General features: G+C 32.4%; 1 protein-coding gene across 3 annotated transcripts; it reads left to right on the top strand.

Annotated features, from left to right (window-relative positions):
• The first annotated feature begins 227 nt into the window (after positions 1 to 227).
• On the top strand, positions 228 to 11404 carry LOC115877662 (arrestin domain-containing protein 3-like). Of its 3 annotated transcripts, none has more exons than XM_030893927.1 (9): positions 228 to 260; positions 6626 to 6740; positions 6795 to 6947; positions 7006 to 7226; positions 7292 to 7474; positions 8867 to 9058; positions 9118 to 9289; positions 11002 to 11052; positions 11210 to 11404. In XM_030893927.1, the coding sequence occupies exons 1-9, from the start codon at positions 243 to 245 to the stop codon at positions 11236 to 11238; spliced, it is 1134 nt and encodes a 377-aa protein (XP_030749787.1). In that variant the 5' UTR covers positions 228 to 242; the 3' UTR covers positions 11239 to 11404. The 3 variants fall into 3 exon arrangements, with proteins under 3 accessions (XP_030749787.1, XP_030749803.1, XP_030749796.1); XM_030893943.1 differs by lacking the exon at positions 228 to 260 and adding an exon at positions 6187 to 6287 and having other exon boundaries at positions 8828 to 9058; XM_030893936.1 differs by lacking the exon at positions 228 to 260 and adding an exon at positions 6187 to 6294 and having other exon boundaries at positions 8828 to 9058.
• The last annotated feature ends 4223 nt before the right edge of the window (positions 11405 to 15627 follow it).

The raw sequence follows: 15627 nt of genomic DNA, 5'->3' as shown, positions 1-15627 counted from the left end.
AACATCCTAGCAACAGCTTGCGGTAGTCTGTTGTATCCATAGAGAAAGTAAAGAATTCATTGCCGTATGTTTCTGGTTTTAATTGGACAATTTTAAAGTTGGAGAAGGAGAATTGAATTTTAGTGTTTTCATTAAAATGAATACTATTTATACCATTATTCCTTCTGTACTTGAAAGTACTTTTCTAAAACGAAATGAAACTGAAAAAGACAAATATTAAAGAGTCCAAGTTTTCCGCAATAATGATTGATAGAGGCAAGGTAGGCAATAGGTACTTAAGAACTTTTCTTGGTACTAAACCGTATAGTTTTCGTACCATTTAAAAAAAAGGATAACGCGTCGCAGAATAATACTTCATAGGTGAGAAAATGTATTCGTATTTATACAAAATTATTAACCTCGTGTAAATAAATAAAAGCCTTTATTGTCAAAAAATTTTACAATTTGTAGACAAAGGTAAAGTAAACAAACAAAAGATAGAATACAAAACAAGTATACAAATTACATTGTCAGTCTTATTGTTTAAAATAAACATTTATAAATGTTTACAATGTCAAAGAATAAAAAAATAAAAATTAGACTCAAAAATATTTACTATATTTATAGTAAATACAGTAATAGCAAATATTGGACCAGTGTTTACAAGATCAAATTCGATCATCAAAATATAAGTCATTTGCGGCGTAGAAAGCCTTGTCTAGTAAATAAGATTTCAATGCTTTGCGAAATGAAGAAAATGATGTTATGGATTTGGTTTCAAATGGCAGGTGATTGTGCATTTTTTTCGAGTTGTATAACATTGAACTTTTAACTAACTCTGAGCGTGGGGTAGGTAGATAAAGATCTTGCTCCGCGTTCCTGAGTGGATAAGTGTGAGATGGCCTTTCTTGAGAAGCTTACATATTAGGCAAACATGCTTACGTATTAGGCAAACGGATTCAAATATGAACAAGGAAGGAAGAGCTAATATTTTTAATTTTCCTGGCAAAGTCCTGGCAATGAGTTCTGCTGTCTAGTCCCAGTGAATATCGAACAGCTCTCTTGTGGAGCTTAAGCGGTCAAATTGAGTCGCACAACACGTACCCCAGAATGGAAGGGCATATCTAAGGTGCGACTCAAAAAGTGCATAATAAACAGTTTTAGCCACTGACAAGTTAAAAAAGCTCCTTAGAAATAGATCTTAATGCAAAACAGACAAAGCGTCGATATACATGTCCCATTTCAGAGAATTGTCTAAAACAAGCCCTAAGAATTTTACAGATTTTACGACGTCATTGGTGGTGTTGTTAAGTACAAAAGGCTGCAGCGAGTTTTTATACGACAAAGCTTTAGTTTTAGAAATGTTGAGACTCAGGAGGTTTGAATCGCACCAAGATTTAATGGTGATTAAGTCATTTGATATAATCCTCTAAAATGCCGTGACGTCCTTGTTGCTCCAAGTGAAGCTAGTGTCGTCCGCAAAAAGACATCTTTTACCACTGATGTTTATGTTAGCAATGTCGTTAATAAAAAGAAGAAACAAAATAGGGCCTAGCACTGAGCCTTGTGATACTCCACATTTTATTGGCTTGCTAGAAGACAACGTTGTATCCACCCTCACAAGTTGACTTCTGTTGCTCAAATACTTCGATAGATGTTCCCCTGAACCCATAGTGCTGCAGTTTACTTTTTTTGTGTAGCCTCACCTTCTTATATACTCACGAACCGCCACTGCTCAGAAGGTATATTGTACTAGAAAACTCAACCTGCAGGTAATGTATCACGATTGCAAAAGGCTAAACGTCAAATATCCGAATATATTGGTCCCGGACTGTTTATACACGATACGGAGACACTGCGCTGACCATTGGCTGACCCCGGCCTGTGGCCCGTCGCTTCGCGGCCAATTTATGGACGCCGGGCAGACACGGATAAAACGATTATACCGGCCACTCTTCGGACGACCAGTATATTATTATAATCCAGCTCGCGGCCCCTAAATCACGGAGCATTTAAATATAATCGCGCGCGGCGTAGCGCCCTCTACTGGAACAGTTAATAATTTGCGGTTTATTGGGTTTTTAATCTTTTCCGCAATTGATACGCGGCGGGGCTTGTAACGGGATTGGAGCTTAAAAAGAGCTTTTGAAAAAGGACATTTTGGTCCAGATATACAGGGTGGTCCGAACTGTATTCCGAGAACTTCGGCAGCATATTCTGCAGATAAAAATAAGTAAAAAAGTTCGTATAAATGTATGTTCTAAAATGCTTAGTTTCGGAGATACAGGGTGTAGAAGTTTCATTTTTATTTCGATCTTTTCCAAATAATTTATGAAGTTACGTCAATATTTTGATGAAAATTGGTGTCTGGGAGTTTTTTGACGTGATAAATTTGATTTTGATGTCAATATCACTCCTATTTGCAGAGGCCGCCACATACATATTTTTTAACTGGTTTAAAGAGTAATAACATTTCGACCGTACCTGTATAAAACTACCGAGTAAAAAATAAACATTTACGACATTTTTTATGTAAAAAATATCTCTTGGTAAAAATCGCTACGAATAATATGGTTCTCGAGATATTTGGAATCGAAATTATCAATACCTATCATCATTGACATAAATTAAACATATTAACTAAATAGTTATTAGACTGAAATCATAAATTTGAAATGATTTTGTGCCAAAAGTTTAACAAAAATCAACATTTTTTCGCAGAAAATGTTATGATTAATTTAAAAATATAAAATTTTCCCAAATTTATAATTTCAGTCAAATAACTATTTACTCAACGTGTTTATTTTTTGTCAATAACGAAATGTATTTACAATAATTTCATTCTAAATATGTTGAGAACAGTTGCTCATAGCGAATTTACCAAGAAACATTTTTTACGTAAAAAGTCACGGAAATGTACATATATTTTTCACTCAGTAGTTTTATACAGGTATGGACGAGAAAAGTTATTACTCTTCAAAACAGTTAAAACACATGTAGGTGGCGCTCCCTACAAATAGGAGTCATACTGACATCAAAATCAAATTTCTCATGTCAAAAAACTCCCAGACCCCAATTTTCATCCAAATATTGCAGTTACTTTAGAAATTATTTAGAAAAAATCGAAATAAAAATTAAATTTCTACAACCTGTATCTTCAGAACTAAGCATTTTAGGACATATCGTCGGCTTTATAACGAAAAGGCGTATCGAATTCTCGAAGAATCTCGATTTTTGCTACTTTTCAGGAGAGCAATTTAAAGAAAATCGCTTACTTTATTTGGCCAATAAAAAATGTAAAGTCTTTAATTTTTTAATATTGTTTTTGTATTAACACTTAAACGGAAACCTTGAGGAAACGTTCTAAAGATAAATTGAGCGTAAATTCTAATAAATAATTTATTTTTAATTGTTTACTAGAGATAGGCCTTTTTGTTTTAATATAATAAATTTATTACCGACCGAATAGTATACATACGCCTATGTAAAATAAATTTAAAAATGATCTTAATAAGATAGATACATACAAGAAAAAAACTAAAAATCACCAAGTGACAGTTGAATTAATTTCTCAGTTACTATTGTTACGGATTCCGTGGGTCCACTAATTTAAACTCACTATAAAATACTTAACTAATTTATTTTTCACTTAATTTACACACAATTAATACTAATATAATACACAATTAACTACTTATAAAATTCCTTCGCCAAATTGTCCGATTCACAATTTTAAACGCGGTATTATCAAATTCAAAAACTGGTCCAACTGCCAAGCGCGGGCCTTTATATACCCCTACTGACTGTTTCTCGAACCTACTGTAATTTTCGATACTTTTCCGCCATCTACCAGTAAATTCTATTGTCTAATTGGCTTACTTGTCGACTTGATTAAGAGATGGCGCCTAAAAATGTCTTTTACTTTTTGGTGAATTCGCCATGTTTCTTGACACGTTGCGACAATGTAGGCCACCAGCAATACAGTTTAGCGCCACAAACACTTTGACACGACTATATTGAATATTTTAGTTTCTACGATGCTACAGCTCTACTTAACCAACGCATGTTCGAATGTATCCGTTTCTATACCGGGTGCGTCTCAAAAGTGGCTCACCCCCTATAACTTTTTTATTTTTTCAGATAAAACAACGAGATTTGGTATATTAATATATGACATAAATTGGGATTGATTGACGTATTCAATTGTTTTCGGTCACTTCCGGTTTCACCGGAAATAACTACAACTTTTGATTTTTAAGTGGCACCCTCGGTATTTTTTTACTTTATTCGATAGAAAATGACACTCTAAATCGAATGACATATCTTATGTCAATTTTTGACATAGGCACTCAAAAACAAATTGTATTTAAAATTTCAATCTAGAGTGCCATGGCTGTGTTAAAAACACTAATTTTTAATCAAGGAGCGTTAGAAAAATAGATTTGATCGTCTAATGTTTTTAGTGTCTTGTTCTGGTCGGTTAAAAGATGCCCAAATCGTATTTTTAATCATATCTCAATTTTTTCAAATGGAACGAGGTTGGCTCATTAGCATATTTTGAAAAAGCAGTTTTTTACGAATAATTTGATACCACACACTTGGTATTTTGAGCCAAATTGTCGTTATGAACCGCATGTTATTATTTCAAATTGCTGTCCTCCATTCGCGAACTTCGAGTTCCGGGTTTTACGCCCTGGAGCTACTCGAGAACGGTTCTGAAAGGAGCTGTGCGCGATAGCCTCGTGCCGCCATATGGCGCAGAACAGTTCTGAAACTTTATGACTCAATTGAATGGAGTGAGAGTATCGCGTTCTTGAACAGTCCAGAGCTGCTCAACTGCGTGAATGAAGACAGCAAATAAACCATATGCCAAAATGTCACAAGTTGATGTGTCATTTGATTCAGAGTACCACTTTCTATCGAATAAAGTCAAAAATACCGAGGGTGTCATTTAAAAATCAAAAGTTGTAGCGGAAGTGACCGAAAACAATTGAATACGTCAATCAGTCCCAATTTATGTCATATACTAATAACATACGAAATATCGTTGTTTTATCTGAAAAAATAAAAAAGTTATAGGGGGTGAGCCACTTTTGAGACGCACCCGGTATTTTGGCGCTCAAATTTTTCGCTTTTGGTGTACCTACTACCGGACAGTGAATGTTTTTTTGGTTTATATTTTGTTGATTCCGGTGCTATTTGCGTCCTATAAAAGTTCATAAATAAATTTATACTTTCTTTTTGCGACGTCTGGATTTTCTCCGTCATTTGTCCGCTCTGTATACTATTATGGTGTAAAGAAGAGCTAATCTTATTACCTATCTATATTATGTCACCTATGCCGTATACAGGGACGCGCCATCCATATGGGCAAGGTCGTGCAGCGCACGACGGCGCCAAAGCGCTAAAGGCGCCTGCGGTCACTGAATTTAAAAAATAATAAAACCATTTTTTAGAACTTATCAACAAATTAACATAAAAAATTTAAATAATACTTCTCTATGAACACCAGTAGTAAAAATATATTATCCACTTTATTATCCACCAATATCGAGCGCCGCCGCCGGCGTCGCGCCGCTGGTCATGAAAATTTTGGCTTAATATTATAATTTTGGAGAAATAATAAGTTTACCCTTATTTCGCACGACGGAGCCGAAAATACTTGGCGCGTCCCTGACCGTATAATGAAAAAAAAAAACGGCGTCCATTTGGCTGGGAAATGAACATCGATAACCTTCCCCATATAATTTTACATATAAAATGACAGCGATCGTCATTTCATAGCTATCGCTGACGCCGTTTTGTTTCCTTTGGTTTTTTCGATATATTATATGATCAGAGGTACCTTATGATAAAAAAAACGGCGTCCTGTCGCTGGGAAATGACGATCCATGACATTTCCCACATTTAAACTTATTAAAATGACAGTGATCTTCATCATATCTTTATTTCATAGCTATCGCTGACCCCTTTTTTTTCGATCATAGGTACGGTAAAAATCTTGTAAAAATCAGACCACCGATTAGACATTAAAAAATTCTGGCTGATCAAAAATCTGAAATCCAGTCCTATAAAAAAACATCAATAATTCAAATTAATATTCCGTTATATAACATAACATTCCACAAAACTCTAAAAACAAACTCGTCTAGCGATGATCTAACCATACGCACGGTACAATAAATATAATCTGTGAATATAATTAAATGACCTTCTCATATAAAATTATACAGAAAAATCCTCAATAATCAGGATTCTGAGTTGTTTAGACGTTTCATTGCATATATTTTTGCTAGTTTAAGGTGCTGGTACGTGGTAAGACCTAATAAATTCGCTTTTATTGTTATATTTTTTTACTATTACCTGCCTATTACAAAGCTATTACTTTTAAATAGCATAACTTTTTAAAAAATAAAATACCTGGTTTAAAAAGGTTCAAAAGCGGGTAAAATTTGACGTCTGCTTGTATTGTTTTGGTATAAATTTGAGGTTAGAAAATCAGCTGATGCATTTCCGCACAACTGCGATTGTGATTTTAGTAAATAAAAACATCTTGAGTAAATTTCTAATTGTATTTAAAGGAAAAATAAATACCCAAAAGTTAAAGGTAATTGTTACCAATATCCTGTTACGTATTTAATTGCAGATAAAAATGGTTCAGTGCAAAATAAATCTCGACAACTATACTGGCCAATATTTTCCTGGAAATACCATTCAAGGACAAGTTATAATACAATTAAATAGCGACACAACTTTAAGAGGTATATAACAGTATTTATGTTCGTATTTTACGTGAAATATACACTTTGTTGTAGGTGTTAGAGTAACACTTTCTTGTAACGAACATACTGAATGGCTGGGGAGTGAATCTTACTACGACAACGATGCAAGAGAGCAAAAATCTAGAACCACTCAGTTTCAAGGGGACAACGAGGTGTTTTCTCTGAAGCAATGGCTTTATGGAGATCGTAAGTAATATCCTATCTGTGTATGAATAGATTGTGTTTGCTTATGTCGTTTATATAGAAAATGCCAAAGTAAACCTTTCTTCGGGACAGCATATTTACCCGTTTAATATCCAACTACCACAGAATATTCCCAGTACCTATCACAGTGAAAAGGGTACAGTGTCATATAAAATAACAGCTACAGTTGACAGACCTATGGCACTTGATTTCGAAGATAATATGGTGATTGTAGTTAACTCACCAATTGATTTGAATACTATTGCTTCAGCTACAGATCTAGTAATTATAATATATATTTTATCTCTGTTTAGTAGGGATTTATAAATTATATTCTATTCTTTTAGCAACCTAGTTCATATTCGGATGAAAAAACTCTGTGTTGTTGGTGCTGTGCACAAGGTCCAGTTACAATGGACGTTGAGTTGCCTAAAAAAACACTAATTCCCGGAGAACATGTCGAAGTTAAAGTCAGTTTAACCAACATGTCAAATACCAATGTCGAAGGAGTTAGCCTAGAGCTAAAACAGGTATAGAAAAACAAATAAAAGCAAATTAGCATGCACGTCATCAAAGTAGGTATTTGACGAATGCACGTCGCACTGTTGCCACAGCTACTTTTTCTACTTTGACTTTTGACAAGTGTCAAATAAAATTTGTAATTTTGTCACTGATTGTTCACTTCTATTTTAGACACAATACTTAAAGAAATATATTTTTTTATTTCTACATTATTACTTTGTCTATGATTATTACACAAACAAATTCTAATTAAATGAAGTTATTCGCAAGTTTTCTGAATGAAATCTGAAAAATGTAAAGCTCTAAAGGTTTTAAAATACCTGGTTCAAGTTGGCTTGGCAATAACGATCAAAAACAGTCTCCAAATGACAGCGATCGTGATTTTAAACGCCGTTTTTTCCCATACTTCTTTTTTACTTCATTTTTGAGAGAAATAGAAAGATAGAAAAATAGAAAAGTCTTAAATAAGTGCAAATATTTTCAGTGCTCGTAGATCTCGATTAAAGAAAATCGAAAATTATTTTTCAAATAAGTCCAAAAACCGAGGTATTTTACTTTGAAAATTAAAAAAAAATTGTTAAATTTTGAGAACCACTGAATCTTTTCTGATTTTTCTTTCTTGTAAATTTAATCTACTATCTGTGTTGCCATTTTATGAAGATACAATGTTTTTTGTAAAAATTTTAAAAAATTAAAATTTTTCACAAAATTCCAAATGTTTTAAAAATAAATCGTAGACGTGTTTCTGAGGTCGAAATATACTACCCCTAGAAATATTTGCACTTATTTAAGATTCACCCTGTATTTATTTTTAAAAAATTTTGAGAGCTACCGTTTTTTTTTCTATAAAATTATACACTGGGAAAATATGCGGTGAAGGCAGTTCTAAAAAGTTTTCGAAAATATACAGGTAAATTTCAAATAAATGCACGATTTTCAGCATCTCTTTTTTGCGAAAAAAAAACTCATAGACATATTCCTGGGGCCGAAATATACCACCCAGAAAATATTTGCACTTATTTAAGGCTCAGGGTGCATCCACGTTATCCTAGAAAAAGCGGATCGGCGTAACAACCTTGAAACGATTTCCAGCAGTGGCGGATACAGAGAAGGGGCCCGGGCCCCCCTAAAATTTGTAAATTGTGTTAAATATTAGGCTTTTTTGTAAAAAATGGCGCTCTAAAAAGCATATTCTACATTACTTTTATTTTGGGCCCCCCCTAAAATAAATTCCTGTATCCGCCCCTGATTTCCAGTAAATCTATTGGCTGAAATTTTTGACAGATGAATTTTTCAGGTAATAGAATTACTGGAAATCGTTTCAAGGTCGTTACGCCGATACGCCAATCCGCTTTTTCTAGGATAATGTGGATGCACACTTACCCTGTTTTATTATTCAGATTTTGACATATAAAGTGACAGAACCTAACAAAGAGGAAAAAGAAGACTCACTGATTTTGGTGGATTTAAAAGATGTTGGTTTAGGTGCACATGGAGAGAACACCTATCTATTTAATGTTACTTTACGTCCAAATGTGGAGTTGCCAAATTTTGCACAATGCAGACTATTTGCCGTTGAATATAGATACAAGGTAGACTATTTTGTATAAACATTTTGAGGTATTTTATGATATTTTAAAATAAATTACAGGCCATAACGAAATTACCGTCCATGCATAAGAATCTCGAGATTAATATGACGCCGAAAGTGGGTCATATACCGTTGGCTGCACAAAATGCTGGAGCTCCATACTCGACTCAAGGAAATTTGTATCCTGATATGGGATGGACTGCAGGACCCAATCCGACAGCTCCGCCAATAAGTAAGTTGTCACCTCTCTGTCAAATTTAAAATTGAAAAAAGAACAATATCACAGTTGCCTTGGAAACGAGAATCGATGATATACCGGGTGCGTCTCAAAAGTGGCTTACCCCTATAACTTTTTTATTTTTTCAGATAAAACAACGATATTTGATATGTTAGTAAATGACATAGATTAGGATTGATTGACATATTCAATTGTTTTTGGTCACTTCCGGTTTCACCGGAAATGACTACAACTTTTGATTTTTAAATGGCACCCTCGGTATTATTTTACTTTATTCTATAGAAAATGACACTCTGAATAGAATGACATATCATACGTCAACTTTTGACATTTTCGCATATGGTTTATTTGAAATTGTAACCTGCGGTTCATAACGACAATTTGACTCAAAATATCGAATGTGTGGTATCAAATTATCGTAAAAAAAATGCCTTTTCTAAATATACTAATGAGCCACCCTCGTTCCATTTGAAAACATTGAGATAATGATTAAAAATACGATTTGGACATCTTTTAACTGGCCAGGACAAGACACTAAAAACATTAAACGATCAAATCTATTTTTCCAAGGCTCCTTGATTAAAAATTAGTGTTTTTAAAGATTTTTGATTAAAAATTAGTGAAATTTAAAATGCAATTTGTTTTTGAGGGAATATGTAAAAAGTTGACATATGATATATGTCATTCGATTTAGAGTATCATTTGCTATTGAATAAAGTAAAAAAATATTGAGGGTGCCATTTAAAAATCAAAAGTTGTAGTCATTTCTGGTGAAACAGGAATTGACCAGGGGCAGGAAAGTGAAATAGCAAAAGCGGTTCCATCGTTTCCACGGAAATTTCGAATAAAATAGTTCCAGCCTCGGGCGCTAGGTGGTAGTGCAATTAATTTTTAGGTTAAAAAGTTGCTACTAGTTATTGCCAGATGGCGTTCAATCAGATTTTTTTGTAGTTTCCATAGTTTCCAACGGCCATTGTCATATTATTGTCAAATTCTCAAAAAATATTGTCGTTGTCATAGCGCCAATCATAATATTATCAAAAATAATTATCAAAGTACCTATTTATATTTACTCCATTTAAGTACCTATTTATATTTACTCCATTTACAAAATTTTGGGCGTATTACGTTGGTCTTGTTTTATTATAATAAACGATGTTTAAATATTTGACTTATAATTAAAATCTTTAAATAATAAATAATATTTACACATGTTTGGCTTTAATTTTATTTAATAATTGTATAATTATATTGAAGTTAAATCTTATTTTTACACATCACAACGATACTTGTTATTAGTATTGTTGAATTTGTGTAAAAAATAAGATTTAATAATAAATTAACTATAAATTTTATTAAAAACACAATTAAATCGTATACTAACAATGAAAATGTAGTATCCCAGTCGATCGCAGTGCCTCTGCTGTCAAACCGAGGAAGCTGCTTAAAAGTGGGGACAGAAATTTCAAATTTGCCCATTGCCGATAAATCTCCTTTTTTAAGCCCTCCATAGTATATTCTTTGGAATTGACCGAAAACAACTGAATACGTCAATCAATCCTAATTTATTTCATATACTAACATACCAAATCTCGTTTTTTATCTAAAAAAATAAAAAAGTTTTAGAGACGCACCCGGTTTATCATTTGTTTTTTAAAATTTATATAAAAACTACAGGTTGGATATAAAATAAGTTATTTTTTTAGGTGAAAAACAACAATTTGAAGGCGATCCAGGTTACAACAGATTTGATCAACGTAAGTTTAGAAATTTTAGGCATTTAGCATGATGATAAAAAAAACAGCGTTATAGTTGTCTTTGAATTTATATTTTATGACTATGAATCACTATTACACCGTTTTTTTTTTCGATCATATGGAATTTTAATACTATTTTTTTAATATTTCTTTTCAGCACCTGCATATGACACTCTGAACAATTAAAAATATATGCCCCTTATTAGTATTTAAATGTATTTTAAAAACTTTGTCTTGAATATTAGTATGTATATATATATTGCAGAGATATAATATATAAAAATATTTATTTTTATGTATGCTATTTTACATATTTTATATTTGTTGTGCACATATTTGTATTGTAAATATATTTATAAATAAACATATAAATATAAACTTGTTTGGTTCTTTTTTTATAAAAGGATTAGATTATAATTTAATAATATTTATGTAAATTTAATTATGTATTTACAAAATAGATTAAAGCTATGGTTAAATTAATTAAACAATGAAAGCAATTTAATAATTAATAATCTAGGAAAATTATAATTTATAATACCTAATCGGTAATATAGAATTAAATTAGAAGATTAGTAAATTAGAAGTTTCCAAAGAACTACAATATCTAGATCGGAAATTTTTTGCACATCACGGTTTTGCAAAGAGATCTATCGATTAAAAATATTTTCAATATGGCGGCACTTCCGGATTGAAAAACCTTTTCACTAGTGAAATAAAAAAGGTTGGTGTTCATTTGAAAAAAATGATTTAGGATAATTTTTTAATGGCTCAATTTCATAACAACTACTGCCTATACAGATATATCTGAAAACTATACATTTACATTTAAATTATAAAAAATATATTTTTTAGTATTATTTTTACTAGAATTTACTGCGTTAGTCCTTACATTGTCTTGGCGATTTTTATTTCTACGTCTGGCCTTTTCGCTATAAAACCTGTCTCCAATCAAATGGGACGCATCGACATAAAATCAGAGTCCGAACAGTTAAAGTGACAGGAGCAATAAAGCCGGACATTATTATTGCTATCGCTCAGCGAATTTCAGCTACAAATTGAACAATAAGAAGAATATAAAGTTTCAAGAGTGTTTAGGTAGTTATTTTCGTTTTGATAAATAGGAATTTGGTCATGTAATTTCTTCGGAAGAACAAAAAAATTAATATTTTTATTCATTTTTCTCAAACTGAAATCTGACAATATCAGGAAATAAATAAATAAACGCGGCACACTTGATTTTTTTACAGCAGAGCTACCACCAGAATCCCCAGCGCGAAATTTAAATTCCACTTAGTCAGCGCGGCGCCGAATATGTCCATGGTTGGCAACAATGAATTTAAAAATCGCGCACTCGATTACGTAACTAAAAGTTTAATTGATATTAAATATACATTAATTTATTTTAGGTGAGTTGCAATCTTAATAGTATTTTTAAGAGACATAAGCATTCTTCATTAAATATCGGAATATTATACTGGGCGTTCCATTTAAAATAAAAGAGTAACTTGCTTTTAAAAGTGGTCAATGTTCAGTATTAATTTTGTCTGGCCCTGTATAACTTTTCAGGTCAAGTTTTAATTTGATTTAAAGTACCGTACGATCGAATATACACGGCGTCAGCGATGGCTATGAAATGAAGATCGCTGTCATTTTATATGTAAATTTATATGGGAAATGTCATCGATTGTCATTTCATAAGCATCGCTGACGGCGTTTTATTCGATCATATGGTACAATGAATATTTTTAATTACATATTATAAGCTATACCGGGTAAATTCCAATGTAGGTAGCTATTATTGAAATTTAAAATATATTCTTCATTTTTAGAAAATGCCAAATACACTATCGGACAAAAGTAGAGCAACACTTCGAGAAATATTTGCAAATCGCAATTTTTAATTATACACGCATGACAATGTACAGTTCGTCACCGCAAATCGCTCCGCCCACTCATTTTATTGGCTACTTGCAAATTTGTCGAATTTTTATTGATGGAACGCATCGTCTAATTATTTACGAAAAACATCGAGAGAATATCGTTTCCCCTCTCACGGATACCCCGTAGCCTCAGAACGGACAGACGTACTGTATACAAATACAATAAATTTAAAAACTACGAAGTAGGCTATGAGTATCCATGACAGCAATCATTTTTACTAATAAAACAAATGAATTTATTTTGACATTTAGTTTTAAATGCTTAGTAACGCGTCAAAAGTAGAGCAACATTCCAAAGAAGAGTTTTAACAAAAGTAAAGGCCAAAATAATTGTGCGAGGTTTATTTTATGTTTTTTAAAATGTTTCTATGCTGGATTATTCATGCCAAGAGGAATTCCAATTTCAAAAGACTTGAAGCAAAGAGTTGTGAATGCATTCATGAAAGCCTGAAAGGTAACAAACAAGCCGATATTTCAAGACAGTTTGTGTTACCTCGGTACAGTGTACCTAAAATAATTTCATCGTATAATGACAGGGGACACTTATAAAAGTTGCCAAAATCGGGAGGCCAAAGCAGAGAAAGAAAACAACAGTAATGACCGACAAACGCATCAAAACAATTGCTCAAAATGATCCTTGGAAGTCCGCACCTAGAATTATTGCCGAAATTCCAGAAATTACGGTTGGTATACGAACAGTACAATGAAGATTAGTAGATGCAAATTTATGTAGTAGACGTCCAGCTAAAAAGCCGTTAGTTTCGGAAAGAAATAGAGCAGCAAGGTTGGCATTCGCACGTCGGCATTTAAACTGGACCGTCAATGACTGGAAAAAAGTTTTGTTCAGTGATGAAACGCGCTACAAAATATTCAATTCTGATGGAATGAGACGTGTGAGGCGACCAGTCAATACAAGGTTTAATCCTAAATACGTAACACTTACAATTAAACACGGCAAAGGCAGTGTATTTTTATGGGGTTGTTTCTCATGGAATGGGACAGGCCTTATACACTTTATTAATGACACGATGGACCGATTTGTTTATAGGGATATCATGCAGAATGTTATGCTTCCTTATGCAAAATGGGAAATGCCACTGCGTTTTATTTTCCAGCCAGACAACGATCCAAAACACTCTTCACAAGTTGTTCAACAGTGGTTTAGGGAAAATGACGTTCGAGTTTTGCAATGGCCAGCACAATCCCCAAGCCTTAACCCCATTGAAAATCTCTGGGAAGAAGTAGAACGTCGTATTCGTACCCAAATGTTTCCAAATAAACAATCCTTGATAGATAAAATTAATGAAGTTTGGACGGACAAATCTTCCCGAAAATGTCATTCAGAAGTGATTGCTTCAATGCCACGCCGTTGTAAGCAAGTTATTAATAATAATGGATATTCTATCAATTACTAATATATTACTTTCAATTATTATTGTTCTTAAATGTGGTAAATATTTTTTGTTGAAATAAGACACAATAAAATCTGTTGAATACAATTTGTTGCTCTACTTTTGTCGCCTCCATTCTCATCAATTTTTATAATCATTATTATTTACCATTTTTAAACGATTAAAAGGACACCAAAATTTTGTAAAATATTACTTTTAGTGTAAGGATAGTGCTTTAGTAAACATAGTCGAAAATCACAACCTAATATTTTTTTTTATTCAAACATGAATAAAAATGAACTTTGTCGTTCTACTTTTGTCCGATAGTATATGTCGCGAAAACCTTACATTTTAATCATATGCTTATTTTATGAAATTGCGCTTATTTTTTTCTGGAATTCGAAAATCAATTAATATATAGTGTCCCATTACAAAAAAAAAATTTTTGGGGATACCAAGGAGATACCTTTGTACATCTCACAAAATTTATTTCAATTCAAACTGTCCTTCTTGGAGCCACCGTGTCGTATGAGAGGCGCTACCCTGTAGTGGCTTCACAAAACACCGGAAAGGTAAAATAAATTATAATATTCTGATAACAGCACTGTCATTTTACGAAGTTTATTTTTAATAATTGTAGCACACTTCAAAAACATGCTCTTTTTTAAATTTTCTTTACTTCATTCACAAAAATGGTGAATATAAAATTTCAATGAATAGCATCCGTAGAAAGAATTTTTAAAATTGAATATTTCTCTGTCGGTATTTTCTACAGTTTTCCAATTCCAAAAGTTTTTTTCAAAGCATATACATTTCAAAAATACCTTTGCCTCATAATTAAAACAGAATGATTAACTAAAAATCAGTAGCAAATGAATTAGAGAAAAAAAAAAGGAAAAATATAGTAATCTATAAGGAAAAATTATGAAGATTACTATTTAACTTTTCACTCCTATTTTTAATTTTTAATTTTTTTTATTTTTAAATCAAATTTTATAAAATAATAGTATTGAGGCAACTAAACATACAAATAACGATTGCTGCGCCATCTCTCCGCAAGTGTCATTAGCTTTCATAAATTTCGCTTGTTTTCCCATCTGTGAACTCAGGGAATAAGTAACTTTAAAAAGAATTCTATTTAATTCATCATTTGTATGTGGTGCCATCTAGTAAGGATTAGATTTATTACTGTTTTATTGCCATCTATGATTTATACCATCAAATACTTAAATAAAGAATTC

The sequence above is a fragment of the Sitophilus oryzae genome, unplaced genomic scaffold (assembly GCF_002938485.1).
Source record: "Sitophilus oryzae breed Bouriz unplaced genomic scaffold, Soryzae_2.0 scaffold_1060_pilon_pilon, whole genome shotgun sequence".
Classification (NCBI taxonomy): domain Eukaryota; kingdom Metazoa; phylum Arthropoda; class Insecta; order Coleoptera; family Curculionidae; genus Sitophilus; species Sitophilus oryzae.
The sequence above is the reverse complement of the archived record's forward strand: the minus strand, read 5'-3'. Positions and strand labels throughout refer to the sequence as shown.